Source organism: Ailuropoda melanoleuca, chromosome 7, assembly GCF_002007445.2.
Source record: "Ailuropoda melanoleuca isolate Jingjing chromosome 7, ASM200744v2, whole genome shotgun sequence".
NCBI classification, from domain to species: Eukaryota; Metazoa; Chordata; class Mammalia; order Carnivora; family Ursidae; genus Ailuropoda; species Ailuropoda melanoleuca.
Window position 1 is genome coordinate 63,388,111 of NC_048224.1, and position 24,192 is coordinate 63,412,302.

General features: G+C 39.9%; 1 protein-coding gene across 1 annotated transcript in view; it reads right to left on the minus strand.

The window, feature by feature from the left end:
• Positions 1-8,996: 8,996 nt before the first annotated feature.
• Positions 8,997-24,192, minus strand: part of MICU2 (mitochondrial calcium uptake 2) — a 178,873-nt gene continuing 163,677 nt past the window's right edge. The window contains exons 9-12 of the mRNA XM_002928927.4: positions 22,141-22,312; positions 17,844-17,952; positions 16,970-17,127; positions 8,997-9,637 (exon numbers count right to left, since the gene is read on the minus strand). Coding sequence (XP_002928973.1) covers positions 9,533-9,637; positions 16,970-17,127; positions 17,844-17,952; positions 22,141-22,312 — 544 coding nt within the window. The 3' untranslated portion in view covers positions 8,997-9,532. The remainder of the gene's footprint in view (positions 9,638-16,969; positions 17,128-17,843; positions 17,953-22,140; positions 22,313-24,192) is intronic.

Genomic DNA, 24,192 nt, shown 5'->3' on the forward strand with positions numbered 1-24,192 from the left:
TCAAGAAAATATCCAAAACAGGAAGAACCAGGAAACCAGTTGAGCAGAAGCATGCCGGCAATAGTTTTGAACAATCAGATATGATAGAAACATAATGTATTAAGATGACCTAAAGGTCTTTCTTGTGTCTATGTGGAAATCAGAAAACCTTAATTTTTGCAACCAAAGTATATCTTTCGAGGCACAGGTATTTGGAGAACTGCGTACAAGCACGTATACCCCTTACCTTTTTAAATATAGACTCCCCTGTAACCAACAAGCTTCGGAGCATTCTTCAGAGCAATCTGAAAACGTGTCTCCCCGGCTACGGTCCTCAGTAACACAATGAATAAAGTGCTTCCTAACCTACTTGGAGATTGGCTTTCAGTCAACACTTCTTTCTCTGACCATTTCTCAGACTTTCCTTGCTTTACATCGAAAAGCACTTTCGAGAAGGACAGATCAGGTAGTCTGTGAATGCTCCTCAGTTTGGGTTTGTCTGATGCTTTCCCATGACTAGACTGGGGTTATGAGGTTTGGGGAAGAAAACCACAGAGATGTTGTGCCCTTCTTCTCACATCATGTCAGGGTGGACATGCTTTTACTGCTGATCTTGGTTGGACTCCACCACTTGGGTAATATGCTATCTCTACTGTAAAGCCACAATTTTCCCCTTTCCCTACACTATTCATTGGAAAACAGTCATTAAATCTGGCCACACTCAAAGAACAGCGAATTCAATTCTACCTCCTGGAGGAGGGAATATCAGACTGTGTGGTCATCTATTCAAACCAGTAGAGTAATTAGTAAGTATTTTGCAGGGGGAACTTTGGGGTTATCTCAATACTCTGTTTCTCCGTGAGGTTTCTCCTATTAATTTTAACATCCCTTTGGGGACCTAGGCTGCAGCAAGGCCTTTTTCTTTGCTGCATAGTTGACTAATGATCTGTTTCTTGACTAGTGAAATGTGGCCAAAAAGAGAGTCCAGAGATTTAGCTGTCGTGGTGGGATGACAAATAGATTCCTGACCCTGATTACTGCAAGAGTTTCTGGTTTGGTTACATTTATGTTTGCACATCTGGAAGTCTGTCCTCCAGAAAGCTTCCTGGCCACTTGTTCTTCGATCAGTCCAGGCATGTGTTACTGATTGCGTGTATGTTACAGAGAAAAGTCTGGGCTTGGCTGCTGCCCTTGGAAACACTGATTGACTCCTTATGAGAGAAGAGCAGGTTTTTAGGAAATGTTACACAACTCCACAGTCTCAACTGCTGTGATATCTCTCTACGATCACTTTGGATTAAGAGCTGACATGTTCTTGGAAAACAAAAGCAGAGAGAACACACCATGCTTGACAGGACATGGGTAGACGCCAAGCTCTTGTGTGTGTGAGTGTGTGTGTGAGAGTGTGAATGTGAGTGTGTGTGTGAGTGGAGTGTGCGTGTGTATGTGTGGGTGTGTAGGGGGTTCAGCATTTGGAACTGTCCTGTAGTCATGCAGTCTGTCTATGTTAAATCCCTGTATAATACACTCAGGTACCTCTCCTATGGGTGATTATTTAATTAAAAACAGTCACTTTCCCCAGACTATAAACTTTCTGAAAGAGTGACTAGGTTCTATTTTGCTTACCACGAGAGCCCAGTGCATTGCCAGGGACATAAAAGGCACTAAATCATATTAATTGAACAAATGAATGACAAGTACCCTGGAATTATGGATGTCCATGCTTTCCCAGTTTTTCTCGAACTCCCCATAACTTCAATCACGGAGGCAATCTTGTATATGATGGTTATATTATCTGGTGTTATTAGAATGTTATAGTTTGTATTATGAGGTAAAAAACATGTGTGGACTAGCCTAGGGATTGACCTTTAATATAGAGCACTATTCAGGATAAACTGACTTTGAGCAGAGTAGAAAAAAGATAGATTGTGAAGTCTGTGATATTTGGACGCAAATCCCAGCTTCATCACTTATTAGCTATGTAGTATTGTGGAATTTACCTCAGCTCCCTGAAACTCACTTTCTTCTTTTGTATAACAGGGGAAATAGCATCTATCTCATAGCATTTGTTGTGAGGAATAGAGGAATTTTAAGTACAATGTATGTAAAATAATGTATATATATGCTTGTATGTAAATATACACATGTGTATATATGCACATATATTCTCATATGTATATATATGAATCCATCTATCTTCCTATGTATCATCTATCTATATTATACGTCTATAATTCCTGCTATATAGTCATTATGTCAGTCAGGGTCCATGTGAAGTATTTCAACAGAGAAAATGTAATATTAAGGAATGGGCCAAAAAGGTGTTAGAGAACTAGAAAAGCACAGGGCAACACAGAGAGAAAGTACCTGTAGCGAGAGCTACTGCTCCTGAGGCCAGGGGCACAGAGGGAAGAGGTTAGGTGTGGCAGAGTCTGGAAGCTTCAAGGAAAGGCCCTGTCCTGCTCAGAGAGGGGGTGCCTGCCAGTCAGTACTCGTCCTCCAGGACACAATGAGCTGGTTCTGGAAGCTTCAAAACAATAACAACAAAAGCCGGAGACTGGTACCAACTGCCGCTAGGACAAAGGCTGTGACTGCGGGGACACGGCCAGGACAGCGGCAGACAGCACACGCTCCGGCTCCTCCAGCCTTGCAGAGCCTCACAACAAAGGGGAAACAGGCTTTGCAGTGTCCGCAGAGCACGTGGAGGGGAGGCGTTGATTCATTCATCATTTTGACAGCTGCCTAGAATTCCATGGTACAAGTACAGCACGGTTTATTTATTCATTTTCATGGTGCTGTATTTTCAAGTTGGGTCGAAATTTTTCTTATTTGAAATGACGCTGCAATCAGCATTCCTTTAATACTCTTTGGATTGTATAATTTTGTAGTTGGGGAGAGCTTTATGACATTCTGCAAATAATAATGATGTTATTAATACCTTTTTTCCTGCAATATTGAGCATCTAAATATTATGTAAATATAGGTGATATAAATGTTACAAGCAAAATATTTTCTCCCACTTCCATCCTTTTGGAAAGAAAACTCTTATAGAAGGACTAGCACCTAGCGGAGTGCATCAAACATAGCAGGTTTCAATAAAGGTTTGATTCTAATGCTGCTGAAGAAATAACCTGCCCAATTACAAAGTGTCACCTAGTGATTCCAAAGATTAATTTACTTCCTCACTGAATGTAACCAATGTTAGTGGTAAATATGGTAGCTCACTGTTTATTTCTCTAAGAGCTGGTAAATATTTAGTTGGGGCGTGCCGGTCCAAAGTCGGTCCGAAGTCAGTCCAAAGTCTCCCAGGGTGCTTCTCCTTCAATAAGGAAGTCGTCTTTGAAATGCTCTGTAATTTTCTGTACATTTGCTTGGTTTTTCTGTTAAAGATCATTGGTGCTCAAGGCAGATAAAACATTTTGGAAAAGCAAGACTGCCATCTTGTGGAACATTCATATTTAGTTTTTTTTTTTGTTTTGTTTTGTTTTTTAAATGGTGTTAAATGAACTGTAGAGCTACTACAAATGATCTGCGGGACTGTCATGAGCACACTGTGAAGGCACACACACAAGTTGTGTCTTTCCGCAATGTCAGCTTTATTAGATCATAAGGCAAAGTTAAATCTCAATTATAAAAGCAGGTTCAGAATTCCAAACTCAACGACAATTCACCACGTGATAAACTTGGCTTCTTACACAGCACACAGAGCAGGACAGAAGACAAACCACAGGACAAACAAGATAACAGAAAGGTGCAGGAAGTTCACGGACCAAACGCGAAGTCACTCAGTGGGCGCGCAGTTGAGATAAGGCCTCGGGCTGGTCCGGGTCAGCTCTCAGCACTTACTGCTTCTGATGTTCAAGCTGCGAAGGATCTTGGTTCTGTTCGGAGATCCATTGGGCAGAGACTTCAGCAGCAGTTGCTTTTAAGTGGTTAGACGTAGAGGGCTCAGGTCTGAAGAGTCTGACAGCTTGCTGCCCCAATCCTCGCATTTTTAAAGGGATTTAATCAGGGCGCCTGGGTGGTTCAGTCAGTTAAGTGTCTCCTTTCAGCTCAGGTCGTGATCCCAGGGTCCTGGGATTGAGCCCGCATCAGGCTCCCTGCTCAGCAAGGAGCCTACTTCTCTGTCTGACCCTCCCTCTCCTGAGGCTGCTTTCTCTCTTTCTCTCACAAAAAATAAATAAATAAAATCTTAAAAAAATAAATAAATAAAGGGACTTAATCACTTTTGGGTCTCTGCAGACCTCCTCTGTTCTGCTCATTATCAGGTCTGGGGTGTCAGCTGGCGTTGGTCCCGGGGAGATTATCTCCTTAACTGCTTGAGTCAGTGCTTGACATGAGACTTCATTTTGCTCTCTCCAAGGATTCTTTAAATTTTTTTCTTTCCTTCCTCCCTTCCTCCCTCCCTTCCTTCCTCCCTCCCTCCCTCCCTTCCTTCCTCTTTCTTTCTTTCTTTCTTTCTTTCTTTCTTTCTTTCTTTCTTTCTTTCTTTCTTTCTTTCATCTCATCCTTCTGGCATTGGGGTGGTATTGGTATTGATTTGCACCCCAGCTTTTGAGCACCGGTAATTTCCACTAAACAAAACTTAACCCTTCACCTGTCCTGTGCTGCCTTTGTCTATTTGCCTGTTTCCTTATTTTCATCAAACTCCGATTATCTAGTTTGCCTTCCAGTCCCCCAGGTAATTTCAGGGAAATTTCTTTAAAAAGCCTTGTAACCATTACAGTTTGGAGGTAAATATCTGCCACTTAGGAGGAGAGGGGAGAGAATGTGGAGTTAACTCTCCAAAGGTGGTGTTCAGCTCAGTTGTTCAACAAGTGCATTTGTTGATATTGGTTCTGCTTCTTTGGTACAATGTTCAGGTGGAGAGGTTGGAGTCTGGAGAAAGTTTCCACGTATCATTAAGAGGATTCCAGGCACTAGTGCTTCTACTAGTATATGGGATACCTGAGGGCGTAAAAAGGAAGACCCAAGGACTGAAAGGGCTGGCAGTTGAAGGCCTAGCTGGCTGCTCTCTGCTTACCCAAATTCTCCTACTATTTCACCTCTTCGCCCAATATAAAAGTCTAAAACATGCTCTAGTAAGAGAAGGAAAAAAAATCAAACATACAAATCAAATTAAAATCTTATACATAGCTCTTAATTTATTGCATGCTTTCAAATGTATTGGTGAAAAAGGGTTAAGTATATTGAATTTTTGGAGTAACTTGCTCAGCTGATCCTTTTTTTTTTGGCAGGCAGCCGATTTCTTTGAAAGTTTTCCTAAAACTTACTTGTAAGTTTCACTCTGCTTTTCTGGCGTTGAGCACTAGATTGCCCTGCATGCCTCTGGAGACTCTTCAATTGGTTTTAGCTTACAGAATTTCAACTTGAGGAAAAAGAAGCCACTGTGTGTCTGCCCAGTACCTTCACATTCTTCTGAAAGCAGCAACCCCTTCTTTTATAAAAGACCCCTCCTCTGCGGCACTCCCACCTATGCACACTCCTAGAAGCTGCCATGTTCTTACAGACCCCACCCTTTTGACCATAGTTGATTGGTCTGGGATGGGACCTGAGTCAGATGGCCAGCCAATCAGCACCTTTCGCAGGAGTTTCTGAATTTCAGAGAGCAGAGCTGGTCCTTCTCTGGTGCGTGGGCAGTGAAAGAGAATGAAATTGATACACAGGCGGAGCAGAGCAAAGGATTGTGAAAGTTCTAGTGGTTTTCAAGTCCTTGGCTGGAGTTTTTCTAAGTTCCAGCTGCTCCTCTGACCTCCCCAGGGTTTTACTATATGATACACCTCTACGTGCTTCCAAAAATTCTTGTTTAACCTATTTCAGAATAGCTTTCTGTTTGTGTCCAAGAGGCCTAGTAAATACACATGGGAAGGACCACATCAAGGTCATAGGACGGTCAGGAAAAACAGGCCTGACCAGAGATTTTTTTTTTTAAGGTTTTATTTATTTGAGAGAGAGATAGTGAGAGAGAACATGAGCAGGTGGGTAAGGGGGAGAGGGAGAAGCAGGCATTGCTCTGAGCAGCGAGCCGATGACCTGAGCTGAAGGCAGATGATTAATGAACTGAGCCACCCAGTCGCCCCCTGCCAGAGTTTTTCATCCTTGTAAGCAGACGAGATAGAACCAGATTATCAGACGGTTGTTTGATGAGCATAAAATCAGAACAGGGGGTACTATGTGATTAGAGGGTTTGATAACCACCGGCTCTGGTAGCTTGATGTGCCATCTTTTAATAGGGATAAATCTATCTCAGAAGGATGCTTCACTGATCAGCCTCCTTCTCTGGAAAGTTCTGCATTGCATTGCTTATTCTTTTTTTTTAAGATTTTATTTATTAGAGAGAGAGAGAGAGAGAGCGCGAGAGCGCGAGCACGCACAGGCGGGCGGGGGGGCTGCAGGCAGAGGGAGAGGGAGAAACAGGCTCCCCACTGAGCAGGGAAGCCGATACAAGGCTGGTTCCCAGGTCCCTGGGATCATTACCTGAGCCGAAGCCAGGCTCTTAACCAACTGAGCCACCCAGGTGTCCCACGTTGCTTATTTCTGTGGTGTCTTTTCTATGTTTTCACAGCTGGCCCATAGCTCTGATTTATTTATTGAATGATTCAAAAATATTCGTTGAGCATCTACGATGTGCCAGGTGTTAATTGTGTTAAATGAGACTAAGAAAAATGGTGAATAAGAAAAATTTCCTAATCTTATGGAACAGAAATTCTAAGATAGACTGAGAATAGTCAAATTAAAAAATATACACATAGAGGGGCGCCTGGGTGGCACAGCGGTTAAGCATCTGCCTTCGGCTCAGGGCGTGATCCCGGCGTAACGGGATCGAGCCCCACATCAGGCTCTTCTGCTATGAGCCTGCTTCTTCCTCTCCCACTCCCCCTGCTTGTGTTCCCTCTCTCGCTGGCTGTCTCTATCTCTGTCAAATAAATAAATTTTAAAAAAAATATACACATAGATACTTGTAGGGGATGATAAATTTCTATGAAGAAAAGATATAAAGATGGAGAGTGATTGGAGATCATGAGCATGGGCATTGGTTTGTGAGAGTCTCTTTCATAAGAATCGTTTGAGCAGGGGCACCTGGGTGGCTCAGTTTGTTAAACCTCTGCCTTGGGCTCAGGTTGTGATCCTGGAGTCTGGGATGGAGCCCCAAGTCAGGCTCCTTGCTCGATAGGGAGTCTGCTTCTCCCTCTGCCCCTCCCCCTGTTCGTGCACTCTCACCCTCTCTCTCTCTAACAAATGAATAAAATCTTTAAAAAAAGTTTTCTGGTTAGTTTTCAGTCTCTACCTTTAGACTATATGTTCCATGACAACAGTGGCCACTTGTCTTAACTCACCATTTTGTTTGGCAACCGAGCAGTTTCTTGTTTGCATACTTATTGACTGACTGACTTTAAAAGCCCTCCTTCCCTCCCTATTTCTTTCACTCCTTGCCTTTTCTCCTTCTCTGTCCCTTTCTCCTCTTCCTTCCTTTATTTAACAAATATTTGTGGGATGCCTTCTATAAGCCAGGTGGTCAACTAGATTTAAATTTTTATATTAATTTTAAATATGTTACATAAAATTTTATAAATTATATATTTTGTACATAAGAATATATATAAATACATAAAATTTTCTATCAGAGAGTAAGGCACTGTTCCTGCTCCTGATTTAACAGTTCAGTAGAGACATACTTGATATGTAGACAGCAAGTAGATTTCTAAAACTTTGCCCCAAGGACAGGAGAGTGAAAAGCATCGCCATCAGGAGAAGCTGGTGTGTGTAAAGGCTTGGAGGTAGGGAAACATGAAAATGAAAAGCATGGGTGTATGTGGGGAAAGGCCAGAGGTTTTGGAAAAATTGAGGCTGAAAACACCAGAAACTATCCTAGTTTCTGACGTTTGTATCCCTAATCTTTACCCATAAGGACAACTGGGCAGTCAGGTAGGAGAGAGTCGGATAGTATTTCCACGCCTAACAGAGGAAATGATGGAGGACGTACATCCTCTATATGCGCTGCTTTTCTCTTGGTTCGGTTTTACAATAAATAAACACAAAAATTAGTTATTTCTAAAATGAGTTAGAACAAATTTATGTTTCCTAATCAGCAGCAAAATAAACATTTTTAAATAATAGTTGGACAAAAGCTTTTACCACTTGTCATTCTCAAGCATTAATCATACAAGTCTTCCACGTAGCAGCTGTAAGGGAGAGGTTTCTCTCGTCCCATTCATCAATCATCAGTTAAGCTCACTGATTCTTAGTCTATTCAATAGGTTATGATTCATTACTGACATTGATACTCAAATTGTACCAGACCTGGTTAGGGAGAGCCCCTTCAAGTTGGCTCTTGCCCTTTTGATATGTCCTCATTGTTTTTTGAATACTTCTTTACTTCCAGGCTCATCTTGTACTTTACCTGCTCCAGTCTCAGAAGCAGCCATTTAACCAGGGAATGGAATGTATTTTAAATATTTGCAATATTCTTGAGAAGCATATTTAAAAAAAATAATTTTCACTTACTTTGTTAAAAAATGCCATTTTATTTATAATAGCATTTTATATTTAATGCCAATTAATTTTTAGTGCCATTTTAAACATTTCCCACAACCCAAGAGATCCCATGAGACCCTGATCTTGTGATCAAGATTCCCCCAAACACACTAGTTTTTTTGCCTTTTTTTTTTTAAGTAGGCTCCACGATCAGTGTGGAGCCAAACATGGGGCTTGAACTCATGACCCCGACATAAGACCTGAGCTGAGATCAAGGGTCGGACATTCAACCAACTGAGCCACCGAGGTGGCCCACTAGTTTTTTTTTATATTTTTTTATTTTAAGTCATCTCTACACCCAATGTGGGGCTCAAACCCACAACCCCAAGATCAAGAGTCTCATGCTCCACTGACTGAGCCAGCCAGGCATCCCCACCAATCACACTAGTTTTTAAGAATGTAAACTAATGAGGTTGTCAATACTGAGAGAACTTACATTTATAAAAAAAAAGCTTTAAAAAACACATGTAAAAAAAACACAATTTTTTATCTGTGTAAATACTTTATTCTGTTTCTACATAGGATACTGAAATTTTCGCATTATTTTTAAGACAATATACAGCTAACTGAAATAAAATACACAAGAAGCTTATGAGATATGAGATACAGATGAGAAAATCTGAGAAGTTTTTAATTTAATTTGTCCTACTGGAACATCAGGACTCCTGGACTTGATATTGATATTGGCCTTGTGTATCAAATATTTTTTTCTGTAAGTACTAGCTGACACCCTTTCAAAGAGTACGTTGTACTACTGTGTCTAAGAAATCAGTGCATAACTAGGTTTTCCAACTTCTCAAAGTACAAAGCATTATTATAATTCTAGGCCCTCTGACAGAATCCAGTATCTAATTTTACTAAGTTCTTTAATGAAATTTTATTAAGAAATTACTGATTCAGAAAGTAGATATAAGGCATCTTTATCTTACAAAGAAAATCAAGAAGACAAATATCTAGTATTTTAAACAAACTCCAAATTCTGACATTTGGAGCAATATGATTCCCAGATTATCTTTTTCTAAAAGAGACTTCTTCCAGCTTGTTTCCAGACTTCTTTTACTCCTTTAATGCTTTCTCTTTTCACACATTTCCAGTATTCCTGTACACTTTGTTGTTGTGGTACCTATTAACCAGAAGTAAAAGTAAAGAGATCATTCTCTTCAAAGTTAAACATGATTTTATGTGAGCTCTGTTATTATTTCCCACATGCCTCCAAAAAATACTTGAGGTGGATTATGTTGTAAAAGATAACTGCAACAAAATTCTAGGACAAAAGACAAAAAAGTGAACGTGATGTAAGAGTATCCTTGGCGGGGTGTGCCTGGGTGGCTTAGTCATTAAGTGTCTGCCTTTGGCTCAGGGCATGATCCCAGAGTCCTAGGATCGAGCCCCGTATCGGGCTCCCTGCTCTGCTGGGAAGCCTGCTTCTTCCTCTCCCACTCCAGCTTGTGTTTCCTCTCTCCTGTCTCTCTCTGTCAAATAAAGTATTAAAAATAATTTTTTTGAGTTTTATTTGTCCCACAGACCAATATGTGAATTGGAATGCAGTGATAATGGCTAACGTTTACTTCAAGTGTCTCAGGCACTATACTAAGTATTCTACACGTAATTCTTTTTTTTTTTTTTTTTTTTTAAAGATTTTTTTTACTTTATTTGACAGAGATAGAGACAGCCAGTGAGAGAGGGAACACAAGCAGGGGGAGTGGGAGAGGAAGAAGCAGGCTCACAGCAGAGGAGCCCGATGTGGGGCTCGATCCCATAACGCCGGGATAACGCCCTGAGCCGAAGGCAGACGCTTAACCGCTCTGCCACCCAGGCGCCCCTACACGTAATTCTTAAAAAATTTTTTTCTGGTAGATTCTATCAGTTTCCTCATTGTACACAAATGAAGAATGTGAAGCTCTGAAGAATTAAGTGGCTTTGCAAGATTAGACAGTTAGTAAGTGACAGAGCTGGGATTTGAATTTAGGTGTATCTAACTACAGAGCCCAAAGCAATATTCTAGGCTATGATTTCTGAATAGTGGTTTCTGATTAGATTCAGATTAAAAAAAATGCAAAAAGAGGAGAGAGTTAAGATGGCGGAGGAGTAGAGGACCCCTTTTTCAGCTGGTCCCCTGAGTCGAGCTGGATAGGTACCAGACCATCCTGAACACCCACGGAATCAGCCTGAGACACAGGAAGATACATCTGGATCTCTACAAATGAACATCTCCAGTGCTGAGTATAGAGGTATGAAGCGGGGAGCAGTGAAACCTTGCACAGATATCGGAAGATAAACGGAAGGGGAGGGAGCTGCTGCGTTCGGGCGCCAGGAAGTGGAGACAACTGCATGGGGGAGCGGGCCGGACTCTCGGACAGCACCCGTGAGAGAGCAGACTGAGACCATGAGCCGGGAGCACGCGCCACCAGACTGAAACGTGTGCTCACTGGAAACAGACTGAGACCAGGAGCTCCGGAACACGTGGGGGCGACTGGCAGTGTTAGAAACACAAAGGACAGAGACAAGCCGGCCCTGGAAGTGAGGGCTGGGACGCCGGGTGTGGGGCGCACAGCCCAGGATGCTGCAGGGTTGAGCAGCACCAACAGTAACGGAATTAAAGTGGCCAGAACATCAGTGGATAACAGTCTGCGATCCCTCTGTTCTGAGACAGAGGCTGAGATTTGGCCACTGCTGCTCTGACTCACAGAAGAGGCACAGCAAACCTCCAGGGAAAGCCACCAGAGAACAAAAGCCTGGAAATACCGGCTCACAGCATGCCCATCCCCATCCCCCCTTGCAGGGGACACGGAGACTCTACCCAAACAGGGTTGCCTGAGTATCGGCCTGGCAGTCCCCTCCCCCAGAAGGCAGGCTGAAAAATCAAGAACACCACATTCCTAAGATCCCTATAAAACAAGTGCACACTGCCTGGGCCCCTGTCAATAATTTGGGCTGTGGACAACCCCCCAACCTCTCCTCATCAGAATGACAAGAAGGAGAAATCCCCCCCAGCAAAGAAAAGACAATGAGTCTGTGGCCTCTGCCACAGAACTAATGGATATGGGTATAACCAAATTATCAGAAATGGAATTCAGAGTAACAATGGTCAAGATGATGTGTAGACTTGAAAAAAGTATTAACGAAAATGTTAATGAGAATATAGAATCTCTAAGGGCAGAAATGAGAGCGAATCTGGCAGAAATTAAAAATTCTGAGCCAAATGCAGTCAAAACTAGAGGCTCTGACGGCCAGGGTGAATGAGTCAGAAGAACGTATCAGCGAGTTGGAGGATGGGTTAGTAAAAGAGAAAGCTAAAATAGAATCTGGACTCAAAAAAATCCATGCTCAGGAATGTAGGTTACGGGAGATTACTGACTCAATGAAACATTCCAATGTCAGAATCATCGGGATCCTGGAGGGGGTGGAGAAAAACAGAGGTCTAGAAGAGATATTTGAACAAATTATAGCTGAAAACTTCCCTAATCTAGCAAAGGAAACAAGCTTTCATGTCCAAGAGGCAGAGAGGACCCCTCCCAAGGTCAACCACGACAAACCTATGCCACGTCACGTCATAGTGCAATTCGCAAATATTAGATCCAAGGATACAGTATTGAAAGCGGCCAGGGCAAAGAAATTTCTCACGTACCGAGGCAAAGGTATCAGAATTATGTCAGACCTGTCTACACAGACCTGGAATGAGACAAAGGGTTGGGGGGGCATTTTTAAAGCTCTTCCAGAGAAAAACATTCAGCCAAGGATCCTTTATCCAGCAGGGCTGTCATTCAGAATTAATGGAGAAATAAAGACCTTCCAGAATCGCCAGTCACAGACCAATTTCAAAACCACAAAACCAGCCCTACAAGAGATATTAAGGGGGGTTCTATAAAAGTAAAAAGGCCGCAAGAGTGATACAGAACAGAAAGTCACAGTCTATAGAAACAAAGGCTTTACAGGCACCATGGCATCATTAAAATCGTATCTCTCAATAATCAGTATCAATGTAAATGGCCTAAATGCTCCCATAAAACGCCACAGGGTTGCAGATTGCATTAAAAGACATGACCCATCCATTTGCTGTCTACAAGAGACTCATTTTGAACCTAAAGATACATTCAGACTTAGAGTAAGGGGATGGAGTACCATCTTCCACGCAAATGGACCTCAAAAGAAAGCTGGAGTAGCAATTCTCATATCAGATAGACTGGATTTTAAACTAGAGGCCATAGAGAGAGATACAGAAGGGCACTATATTATTCTTAAAGGATGTATCCAACAAGTGGGTATGACAATTATAAATATATATGCCCCCAACAGGGGAGTAGCAAGACACACAAGCCAACTCTTAACCAAAATAAAGAGACATATAGATAAGAACACAGTAATAGTAGGGGACCTCAACACCCCACTATCAGAAATAGACAGAACACCCTGGCAAAAACTAAGCAAAGAATCAAAGGCTTTGAATGCCATACTCGACGAGTTGGACCTCATAGATATATATAGAACACTACACCCCAGAACCAAAGAATACTCATTCTATTCAAATGCCCATGGAACATTCTCAAGAATAGATCATGCTCTGGGACACAAAACAGGTCTCAGCCAATACCAAAAGATTGAAATTATCCCCTGCATATTCTCAGACCACAACGCTCTGAAATTGGAACTCAACCACAAGGAAAAACCTGGAAGAAACTCAAACACTTGGAGGCTAAGAACCATCCTGCTCAAGAATGACTCGATAAACCAGGAAATCAAAAAACAAATTAAACAATTTATGGAGACCAACGAGAATGAATACACAACGGTCCAAAACCTATGGGATACTGCAAAGGCAGTCCTAAGGGGGAAATACATAGCCATCCAAGCCTCACTCAAAAGAATAGAAAAATCTAAAATGCAGTTTTTATATTCTCACCTCAAGAAGCTGGAACAGCAACAGAGGGACAGGCCTGATCCACGCACGAGGAAGCAGTTGGCCAAGATTAGAGCAGAAATCAATGAATTAGAAACAAGGAACACAGTAGAGCAGATCAACAGGACTAGAAGCTGGTTCTTTGAGAGAATCCATAAAATTGATAGACCACTGGCAAAACTTGTCCAAAAACAAAGAGAAAGGACTGAGATTATTAAAATTATGACTGAAAAGGGAGAGGTCACGACCAGCACCATTGAAATTGCAAGGATTATTAGAAACTTTTATCAACAGCTATATGCCAAAAAACTAAACAATCTGGAAGAGATGGAGGCCTTCCTGGAAACCTATAAACTACCAAGACTGAAACAGGAAGAAATAGATTTCTTAAATAGGCCAATTAACTATGAAGAAATTGAGTCAGTGATAAACAACCTTCCAAATAATAAAACTCCAGGCCTGGACGGTTTTCCTGGGGAATTCTACGAAACATTCAAAGAAGAAATAATACCTATTCTCCTAGCTCTATTTCAAAAAATAGAAACAGAAGGAAAGCTACCAAACTCATTCTATGAGGCTAATATTACCTTGATCCCCAAACCAGGCAAAGACCCCCTCAAAAAGGAGAATTACAGACCGATTTCTCTAATGAATATGGATGCCAAAATCCTCAACAAGATCCTTGCTAATAGAATCCAACAGTACATTAAAAGGATTATCCATCATGACCAAGTGGGATTCATACCTGGGATGCAAGCATGGTTCAACACTCGCAAATCAATCAATGTGATACATCATATCAACAAGAAAAGACTCAAGAACCATATGATCCTCTCAATTGATGCAGAAAAAGCATTTGACAAAATACAGCATCCTTTCCTGATTAAAACCCTTCAGAGTGTAGGAATAGAGGGTACATTTCTCAATCTCATAAAAGCCATCTATGAAAAGCCTACTGCAAGCATTATTCTCAATGGGGAAAAGCTGGAAGCCTTTCCCTTAAGATCCGGAACACGACAAGGATGCCCACTCTCGCCACTATTATTCAACATAGCATTAGAAGTCCTTGCAACAGCAATCAGACAACAAAAAGGGATCNATCGGCAAAGAAGAAGTCAAAATGTCTCTCTTCACAGATGACTTGATACTCTATATGGAAAACCCAAAAGAATCCACACCCAAACTATTAGAAGTTATAGAACAATTCAGTAAGGTGGCAGGATACAAAATCAATGCTCAGAAATCATTTGCATTTCTATACACGAATAATGAGACTGAAGAAAGAGAAATTAGGGAATCTATCCCATTTACAATCGCACCAAAAACCATACGTTACCTTGGAATTAACTTAACCGGAGACGTAAAGGACCATACNGTAAAGGACCTATATGCTAGAAACTATAGATCACTTTTGAAAGATATTGAGGAAGACATAAAAAGATGGAAAAATATTCCATGCTCATGGATCGGAAGAATTAACATAGTTAAAATGTCCATGCAACCCAGAGCAATCTTTCAGTGCTATCACGATCAAAATACCGATGACATTTTTCAAAGAACTGTAACACATAGCCCTGAAATTTGTATGGAACCAGAAAAGGCCCCGCATCTCCAAGGAACTGTTGAAAAGGAAAAACAAAGCTGGGGGCATCACAATGCTGGATTTCGAGGTGTACTACAAAGCTGTGATCACAGAAACAGCATGGTACTGGCACAAAAACAGACACATAGACCAATGCAACAGAATAGAGAACCCAGAAACGGACCCTCGGCTCTTTTGGCANAAGAACTGGAACAAATAGTCCTTAAATTTGTATGGAACCAGAAAAGGCCCCGAATCTCCAAGGAACTGTTGAAAAGGAAAAACAAAGCTGGGGGCATCACAATGCCGGATTTCGAGCTGTACTACAAAGCTGTGATCACAAAGACAGCATGGTACTGGCACAAAAACAGACACATCGACCAATGGAACAGAATAGAGAACCCAGAAATGGACCCTCGGCTCTTTGGGCAACTAATCTTTGATAAAGCAGGAAAAAACATCCGGTGGAAAAAAGACAGTCTCTTCAATAAATGGTGCTGGGAAAATTGCACAGCTACATGCAAAAGAGTGAAACTTGACCACTCTCTCACACCATACGCAAAAATAAACTCCAAATGGATGAAAGACCTCGATGTGAGACAGGAATCCATCAAGATTCTACAGGAGAACATAGGCAGCAACCTCTACGACATCGGCCAAAGCAACCTGTTTCATGACACATCTCCAAAGGCAAGAGAAACAAAAGATAAAATGAACTTGTGGGACTTCATCAAGATAAAAAGCTTCTGCACAGCCAAGGAAACAGTCAAAAAAACTAAGAGGCAGCCCACGGAATGGGAGAATATATTTGCAAACGATGCTACAGATAAAAGACTGGTATCCAAGATCTACAAAGAACTTCTCAAACTCAATACACGAGAAACAAATAAATCGAAAAATGGGCAGAAGATATGAACAGACACTTTTCCCATGATGAAATACAAATGGCTAATAGACACATGAAAAAATGTTCAAAATCATTAGTCATCAGGGAAATTCAAATCAAAACCACACTGAGATACCACCTTACGCCAGTTAGAATGGCAAAAATTGACAAGCCAAGAAACAACAATTGCTGGAGAGGATGTGGAGAAAGGGGATCCCTCCTACATTGTTGGTGGGAATGCAAGTTGGTACAGCCACTCTGGAAAACAGTGTGGAGGTCCCTTATAAAGTTAAAAATTGAGCTACCCTGTGACCCAGCCATTGCACTACTGGGTATTTACCCCAAAGAGACAGATGTAGTGAAGAGAAGGGCCATATGCACCCCAATGTTCATAGCAGCATTGTCCACAATAGTTAAATCGTGGAAGGAACCGTGATGCCCTTCAACAGATGACTGGATTAAGAAGTTGTGGTCCATATATACAATGGAATATTATTCAGCTATCAGAAAGAATGAGTTCTCAACATTTGCTGCAACCTGGATGGTACTGGAGGAGATAATGCTAAGTGAAATAAGTCAAGCAGATAAAGATAATTATATGATTTCTCTCATCTATGAAACATAAGAACTAGGAAGATTGGTAGGGGAATAAAGGGATAAAGAAAGGGGGGGTAATCGGAAGGGGGAATGAAGCATGAGAGACTATGGACTATGAGAAACAAACAGGGCTTCAGAGGGGAGGGTGGTGGGGGAATGGGATAGACTGGTGATGGGTAGTAAGGGGGGCACGTAATGCATGGTGCACTGGGTGTTATACGCAAGTAATGAATCATCAAACTTTATATCAGAAACCAGGGATGTACTGTATGGTGATTAACATAATATAATAAAAAAACATTAAAATAAAAAAATGCAAAGAAAAATACTGATCTCATCTATAGGAGATATCTCGGTGTTGTGATCATAGCTTATAATGTCTTTATAAATCATAAAATCTCCATTTAAGGCTATAGATCTGTCCAAATTCTAGGTGTAATACCATTCACTTAATTACATGTAAACATATAGTTTAAAAACTCAAAATCTTTACCCATAAACCTCGATGCATCCTGTTTTTTAAAACCCCGAGAAACTCTCCATGACTAAGACATTCATCACCATCCACATCAAAGATCTTGAAGACCGTATCCAAAATATTGTTTGAGAGCTCCTGTCCTGTTGCTACTTTCACAGCCCTCTTAAACTCCGCTGAAAGAAAACATAAAAGAACTCATCAACCATGTGAAATAGTCTAAGTGGAATTAATCTAACTTTTATTATTTGAGAAGCAAAAACTAATCTAAATGTTCATTAATGGAAGTAAAACAAAACCAAAAATACTCATTAAGAACAGAATGAAATAATAAATTTGGCTGAGAAATGTCATGAAAGTAATTGAAAGAGAGCAGGCTATTTTAATTTTTTAAATTTTTATTTATTTATTTTTTAAAGCAGGCTATTTTAATTTTCAATGTTTTAAAGAAGATATTCAAATATTCCCTTTTCCTTCTTAGGGGAAAAATAAGGAAAGTAAAAGCAAATAAAGTAATTTTTAAATGTGAGAGTCAGTGTTGTAAGTCTAGAGTAACCACAATGAATTAAAAGGTCAATCAGCTGTTTTACTGATAACTGGCTCCTTGATCGGTGTGTTCTAGCTGAAGAATAGAGTGATATTGTTTTTAGATGATAAAAATTAAATTAAGTCGGGGCGCCTGGGTGGCTCAGTCGTTAAGCATCTGCCTTCAGCTCAGGTCATGATCCCAGGGTCCTGGAATCGAGCCCCACATCAGGCTCCCTGCTCAGCAGGAAGCCTGCTTCTCCCTTTTCCTCTACCCCTGCTTGTGTTCCCTCTCTCGCTGGCTGTCTCTCTGTCAAATAAATAAATAAAATCTTAAAAAAAAATTAAATTAAGTCATATAACTTACCCAGTCTGACAGGACGATGAGCTAAACTAAACATTTGCATGGCAATAGCAAAGTCTTCCAGGTGGGTCGTAAAATGACAAAATGATTTGAACTCATCCAAACTAATGCTCTAATAAATAACAAAAGAGAATTTTAATTACAATTTTGTAAATACATTAAATAATTTTAGAATATAAGCATAAGTCCTGTTTCTATCATAAAGCTTATGAACTTTCATAGCTTTCTAAGAAAGTCTATTAAAAAGAATGGCACGGCCACAGTGTATGGATGTGCAGACTGCACACTGGGTGAAAGGGGTCTCCTGGAGCAGGGCAAGACCTGGGGTGGCCCTGTAGTATAGACTGGATTCTGTCTTCTCAAAATTCATTAACACCCAACATCACTATATTTGGAGATAGGGGTGTCAGGGAGGCAATTAAGGCTAACTGAAGTCATAAGGGTAGGACCCTAATCTGATAGGACTAGTGTCCCAATAAAATGAGGAAGAGACACTGGAGCTCTCTCACTCTCTGTGTAAGCACAGAGGACAGGCCATGTGAGGACACAGTGAGAAGGCAGTGGTCTGCAAACTGGGAGGAGACTTCACCAAAAACCAACTCGCCAGCACCTTGATCTTGGACTTGGTCTCCAGAATGTGAGAAAATAAATTTATTGTTTAAGCCATCCAGCCTGCGGTATTTTGTTATGGCAGCCTAACGAAACTAACACATTATGTTAAGTGGTCCGCCTCCTTGCTTTTCTGCTTTATCTATGGACACAATACTGAGTAAGAGCCCTGGGTTTTGGAGTTAGAAGAACCTATGTTGAAACTCCAGTTCTGCCACTTACTAAGTGCATGGTCTTAGCCTCTCCAAGCCTTAGGTAAGTAACCTTTCAGGAATTAAGTAATTTGTTCAAGGTCTACTAAATAGAACATCAGGATTTGAACCTTGATTCATCTGATTTAAAAACCTATGCACATAAGAACAAAACAACAAATAAGTTAGAAAAAATAATTTTTCCACTGAAAAAGTAAACAAAGCATGAAAATTCTTAATTTGAAAATAAATTCTTCCCTGTGTAAAAAAGTTTCTCTTTGGGGCGCCTGGGTGGCACAGCGGTTAAGCGTCTGCCTTCGGCTCAGGGTGTGATCCCGGCGTTATGGGATCGAGCCCCACGTCAGGCTCCTCCACTGGGAGCCTGCTTCTTCCTCTCCCCATCCCCCTGCTTGTGTTCCCTCTCTCGCTGGCTGTCTCTATCTCTGTCGAATAAATAAAAATAAAATCTTTTAAAACAAAAAGTTTCTCTTTGTAGAGACCTTCAGGATCGTGTCCTCTGCTTATGTGTGGTCTTATTCAAGTTTCACTGCTTTCAGCCTTTGTGAATTTATGGAATCTTTACTTCTAAAATTTTAACTAAGTTTTTGAAGAAGTCACATATACACATGGTAAAAAAAGTTCTAACCATATTATGAATAAAAAATAAAGTCTTCTCTCTTCCTTCAACCTCCAGTTCCCTTTCCCAGAGGCAAAGCACTGTTGCCAATTCTTTGTGTACCCTTCCAGAAATATTCTACTCATATAAAAGAACACACACACACACCTGTTTTACACAGTGGGAGCACCCTCTTCACACATTTCTACACCTTGTTTTATACTTAAAAAAATTTTTATTTGTTTATTTGGGGGGGGCAGAAACAGAGAAGGAGAGAATCCTTGAGCAGACTCCCCACTGAGTGCAGAGCCTAAAGAAGGGCTTGATCCTGGGACCCTGAGATCATGACCTGAACTGAAATCAAGAGTCAGACACTTAACCAACTGAGCCAGCCAGGTACCCCCCAGCTTGCTTTATACTTTCAACAACAGATCTTATTAGCACAAGTAAGAGCGGCTGTTTCTCTGCATCATAATCTCAAAGCCATCACTGGGTGCAACCTAATTTTTCTTTTACTGATAAGTGAAAAATGGTATACCATCAATGTTTCAATCCGTATGTCTTGAGTTGTGAATGAAGTTAAACACTTTTCAATTTTATATTCTTATTAGACACTGTGGATTTCTCTTCTTGTGGTTTTTTGTTGTTGTTTTTTTTTTTAATGTCCTTTGCCCAGATTTTTAACGAACTGTTATGTGACTTACTGCTGGGAGACAAGTCCCCACGGGTCTCCCATGTTCCTGCGCATCCTTCAAACAGAGGCTCCAACCACCTTTTTATTCCAGACTATCTTTCCAAGGACGTTTGTATAGTGAACAGCCTTGAATACTGACCATGTCTCCTTCAGAAGGAGAGGACAGTTTTGCTTACTGCGCGTTATAGAAGATTCAGATTCCTGAAGATGAGCTTTCTCGGCTATATGTATGGGCAGCATCCACCAGGGCCCCTCATAGAACTTGGGAGGTGAGGAGGAACTGACACAAACATGACGCTCATGCTGTTGCAGAGCTGTGAATAATAAAGTGTTTTGTCTCTGACCCAAGCATGTGTCTTCTGTCAGCATCCATGAAATGGTACAGGCTAACTTCCAAATAGATAAAATCTCAGATACTTTACAGTTATTAACACACTAATTTTTAGGATCCCATTGTATATTAAATAGGGCAAAATACAAGACCTTTCAAAGTTCTTGAATTTAAAAAAATTTTTTTGAAGGTGGAGGGGCATAGGGAGAGGGAAAGTGAAAACCCCAAGGAGGCTCCACACCCAGTGCAGAGCCCAACGTGGGGTGGGGCTCAATCTCATGACCCTGAGATCATGATCTGAGCCGAAATCAAGAGGTGTACACTTAACTGAATGAGCCACCCAGGTGCCCCCAAAGTTCTTGATTTTTGAGATCTCATTATAAATTAATGGGCCTATTACACGTGATGCCAATATTCCACCCCTCCCCATTTTGTTATTTTTTTTTCTTTTGACTTTGATTATAATTTGGGGGGGATAAAGGGAAGCAACAGAATTTTAACTTTTAGGTAGAAATTTTATCAATTTTTCCTTGAAAGCTTCTGAGTTTTGCCTACAAAGATATGTATACCCCACTCTGATTGTTTCCAAGTTTTCTTCTAAACACACTCAGTTTCATTTCTCTTTTTTTAAAGATTTTATTTATTTTTGGGAGTGAAAGAGAGAGAGCATAGGGGCGGGGAGAGGCAGAGAGAGAGGGACAAGCCAAGAAAGAGATGGACAGCCGACTCTCTGCTGAGCAGGGAGCCTGACTTGGGGCTTGATTCCAGGACCCTGAGATCATGACCTGAGCTGAAGGCAAATGCCTAACCGACTGAGCCACCCAGGTGCCCCATTTTTCTCTTTAACATTTAATTCAGATGAATTAACCCAGTGCCACTTATTAAAATTCCTCTTTTACCCAACTAATTTGCAGTATGAATTTACATATACTAAGTTTCCATGTGTATTTGGGTCTACTTTTTGGGAAATCTTAATATTTGTAAGTAAAACAAACCTAGGCTGTTCTAATACAACCATTACATTTATAGATGAATCTAAGGGAGAACTGCTACATTTAAAATACTAAGATTTCCCATTCAATAACAGGAGATGTCACTATAATTAGGTAAGTTTTCTTTTATATCCGTTAAGACTTTAAAGGTTTTTTTTCATATATTTGTTATTAAATTTATTTCTAATTGTTATATGTTTCTATTGTAATTATATATGGGATCTTCATTGTATTTTATTATCTTTTTCCTCACTATAGAAATTGCTTTAAAAAATTATATAAAATACATGTCCACTCCAAAAACATGTTATTAGAACAATGAAATAAAAACAACACATAAAGTAAAAAGTCACTTAAAATCTCTCGTGTATTAATCATTATTAGTAGTTTGGCAATCATTTCTTCATATATATACACACTAGTGCCATTACATTTTCTAACTTGTGATTTGTACACAGGACAGTTACTGCTAATACATTAGCATTGTAACAGGCACTTTATTGAATTTTTACTGTTTCTAATGGCTTTTCAATTTGATTCCCTTGGGTTTTCTAGGTATATAATAATCACATCTATGCAAACAAAGACAACTGTGACTGCTTTCAAATGTTTATACTCTTTTATCCTGTTAATTTGCACTGGTTAAGATTTCCAGAACAATAGTAAGTAATAGTGGTGACAGTGAACATTCTTGTCTTATTCCTGCCCTTACTGGAAATGCAAAACTCATATTTGCTATACTGATTCTATCTTAGGCAATAATTCATTCACGAGAAAATAGTATGTAAAGAACATTTCTCACTTTAATTACATAAATATTTCTAACATTATTTCATCTTTACCAGAAGAATAAAAAGGTATACCAACCTCTCCTGCTGACAACTTCTCTCTTACATTTTTCCAATAGATGTCTTTATTTTCAGTGTTAGTGAAAAAAAGTAGCCACTCTGCAAAGTCTTCTTTTCTCATGAAACTCAAACCTTTAGAAAACTGAAGGAATTCCATTTCTTGGACCTCCGTTTGTAAATTCTCCATAAATCTAAATGTTAAAATACAAAACTGATGTAAAAGGAACTAGTAGCATTCAACCTTCATATTAAAAACAGGATTGCAAAGCACCTTCAGCACTACCTACTGAGTGGCTGGCCTCTTGAAATGTTGAGTCAAAGTATTAGTGCTGTGCAAGGGGCGGGGGAGCGGAGGATGTGGAGAATACTTGCTTCAGTCTGCCACTCCCCATACTCAATTTGTTTGTGCAAATTATACTTGGTAACCTACATTCTGATAAAGATTTACAAAATTATGTAAAGTGTTGCTCTGATGTATCTATTACAAATTTTTTTCCAACATAAAAAAATTATCCATAATCAGAGAAACTTAAAATTCAGTTGGGCTACTGTTTTTAGAATGTTAATCATAATTAATGGTTCCTAATATTTTTCAGATACCAAAGTTGATTAATGTAGTCAATGGTTTTGCATCAAAAGCTTAGATTTACCTAAAAATATCTGTAATCATTTGGACAATAACATATGAATAAGAGAGTCAACATTTTTAAAATAAAAACACGGCACTTTGATTGAACTGTCACCAACAGCTCCCTGAGAAAAATACAGGTTAAAAGGATATCAGATTAAAAAAAATCTTCTTTGAACAAGAACTCAGAAATGCTGCACTTGCTTTATTTATAACCTAAATGTGAAAAGTATTATTATCTCCGTGTGTTTTAACATGTTGCAGATAGCTTTATTCACCTTTCTACATGTTAAAAGAACTGTATGATCTGTCATGTCACAATATAATGGAATTATACATGGGGTGAAAAATTGGTCTGTTGCAGTACAGTGGCAGAAAAACTGCCACTGTTCAAAAACTACTTGCTTTTGGCGGCACATTTATACCATGAATCTTTTTTTTTTTTTTTAAATTTTTTTTATTTATTTATTTGACAGAGAGAGAGACAGCCAACAGAGAGGAAGTGGGGGAGTGGGAGAAGCAGGCTCATAGCAGAAGAGCCTGACGTGGGGCTCGATCCCATAACGCCGGGATCACGCCCTGAGCCGAAGGCAGACGCCCAACCGCTGTGCCACCCAGGCGCCCCTATACCATGAATCTTAAAAGCATGAAGGGGAGTTTGATTTTAGGTTTCTATCTCTGTGATAAGTGAGAGTCTGTTACCTACAACATTTTCTGAATGTACTAGGATATACAGATTTATCAATGCCATGTGTCCTTCTGGGTCAAGGCAGAGGTTTATCTAAAATATGAAGCATATCCAGTTTGGGTTGACAGAGCGACGAAACCTTTTACTGATATGCCTTGTCCTTTGTTTTACTGAGTTTTGTTATACTGTGTACTGTGAGGAAATTCAACTTATTAGGATTGTTAAAAAAAATGCTTTATTTGCAAATGAGTGTACAGTGAATTTAGGAAAGTAGAAAATATGGTACAAACACATTACTAACTTGTTCCTTTCCTTTTTCTTCAGGTCCTGAGGTTGAAATATTATAAATTTAACTGCTGTAAACTATACATTGTCTGGTTTAAGCTACTTTCATCTTAATAATTACGCTACTTTTCAAGAACTTAAGTATATTTTAGGAAAACCATCTTTCCTAACTCTAAAACTATAGATCTTATTATGACTTGAAAATCTTGGAACATGATTACTGGACATAAATATATGAATTGAAGAATTTATAGTAAATAGAGTCACCAGATACATTCTAAACAAATTAATTTATAAATTAGTGGATTAATTGGGAACAAAGAGAAAAAAATCTTTATTTATTTATTTTTAAAAAAATTTTTTTAGGTCATGGGGTGCTGCTGGAGCTGGCTCCTACCAGCTCTGAGAATCCACTGCGCACATGTTTTTCCACCTCTATTTCATGTACAGCAGCTTCAAATTGGCTTGGT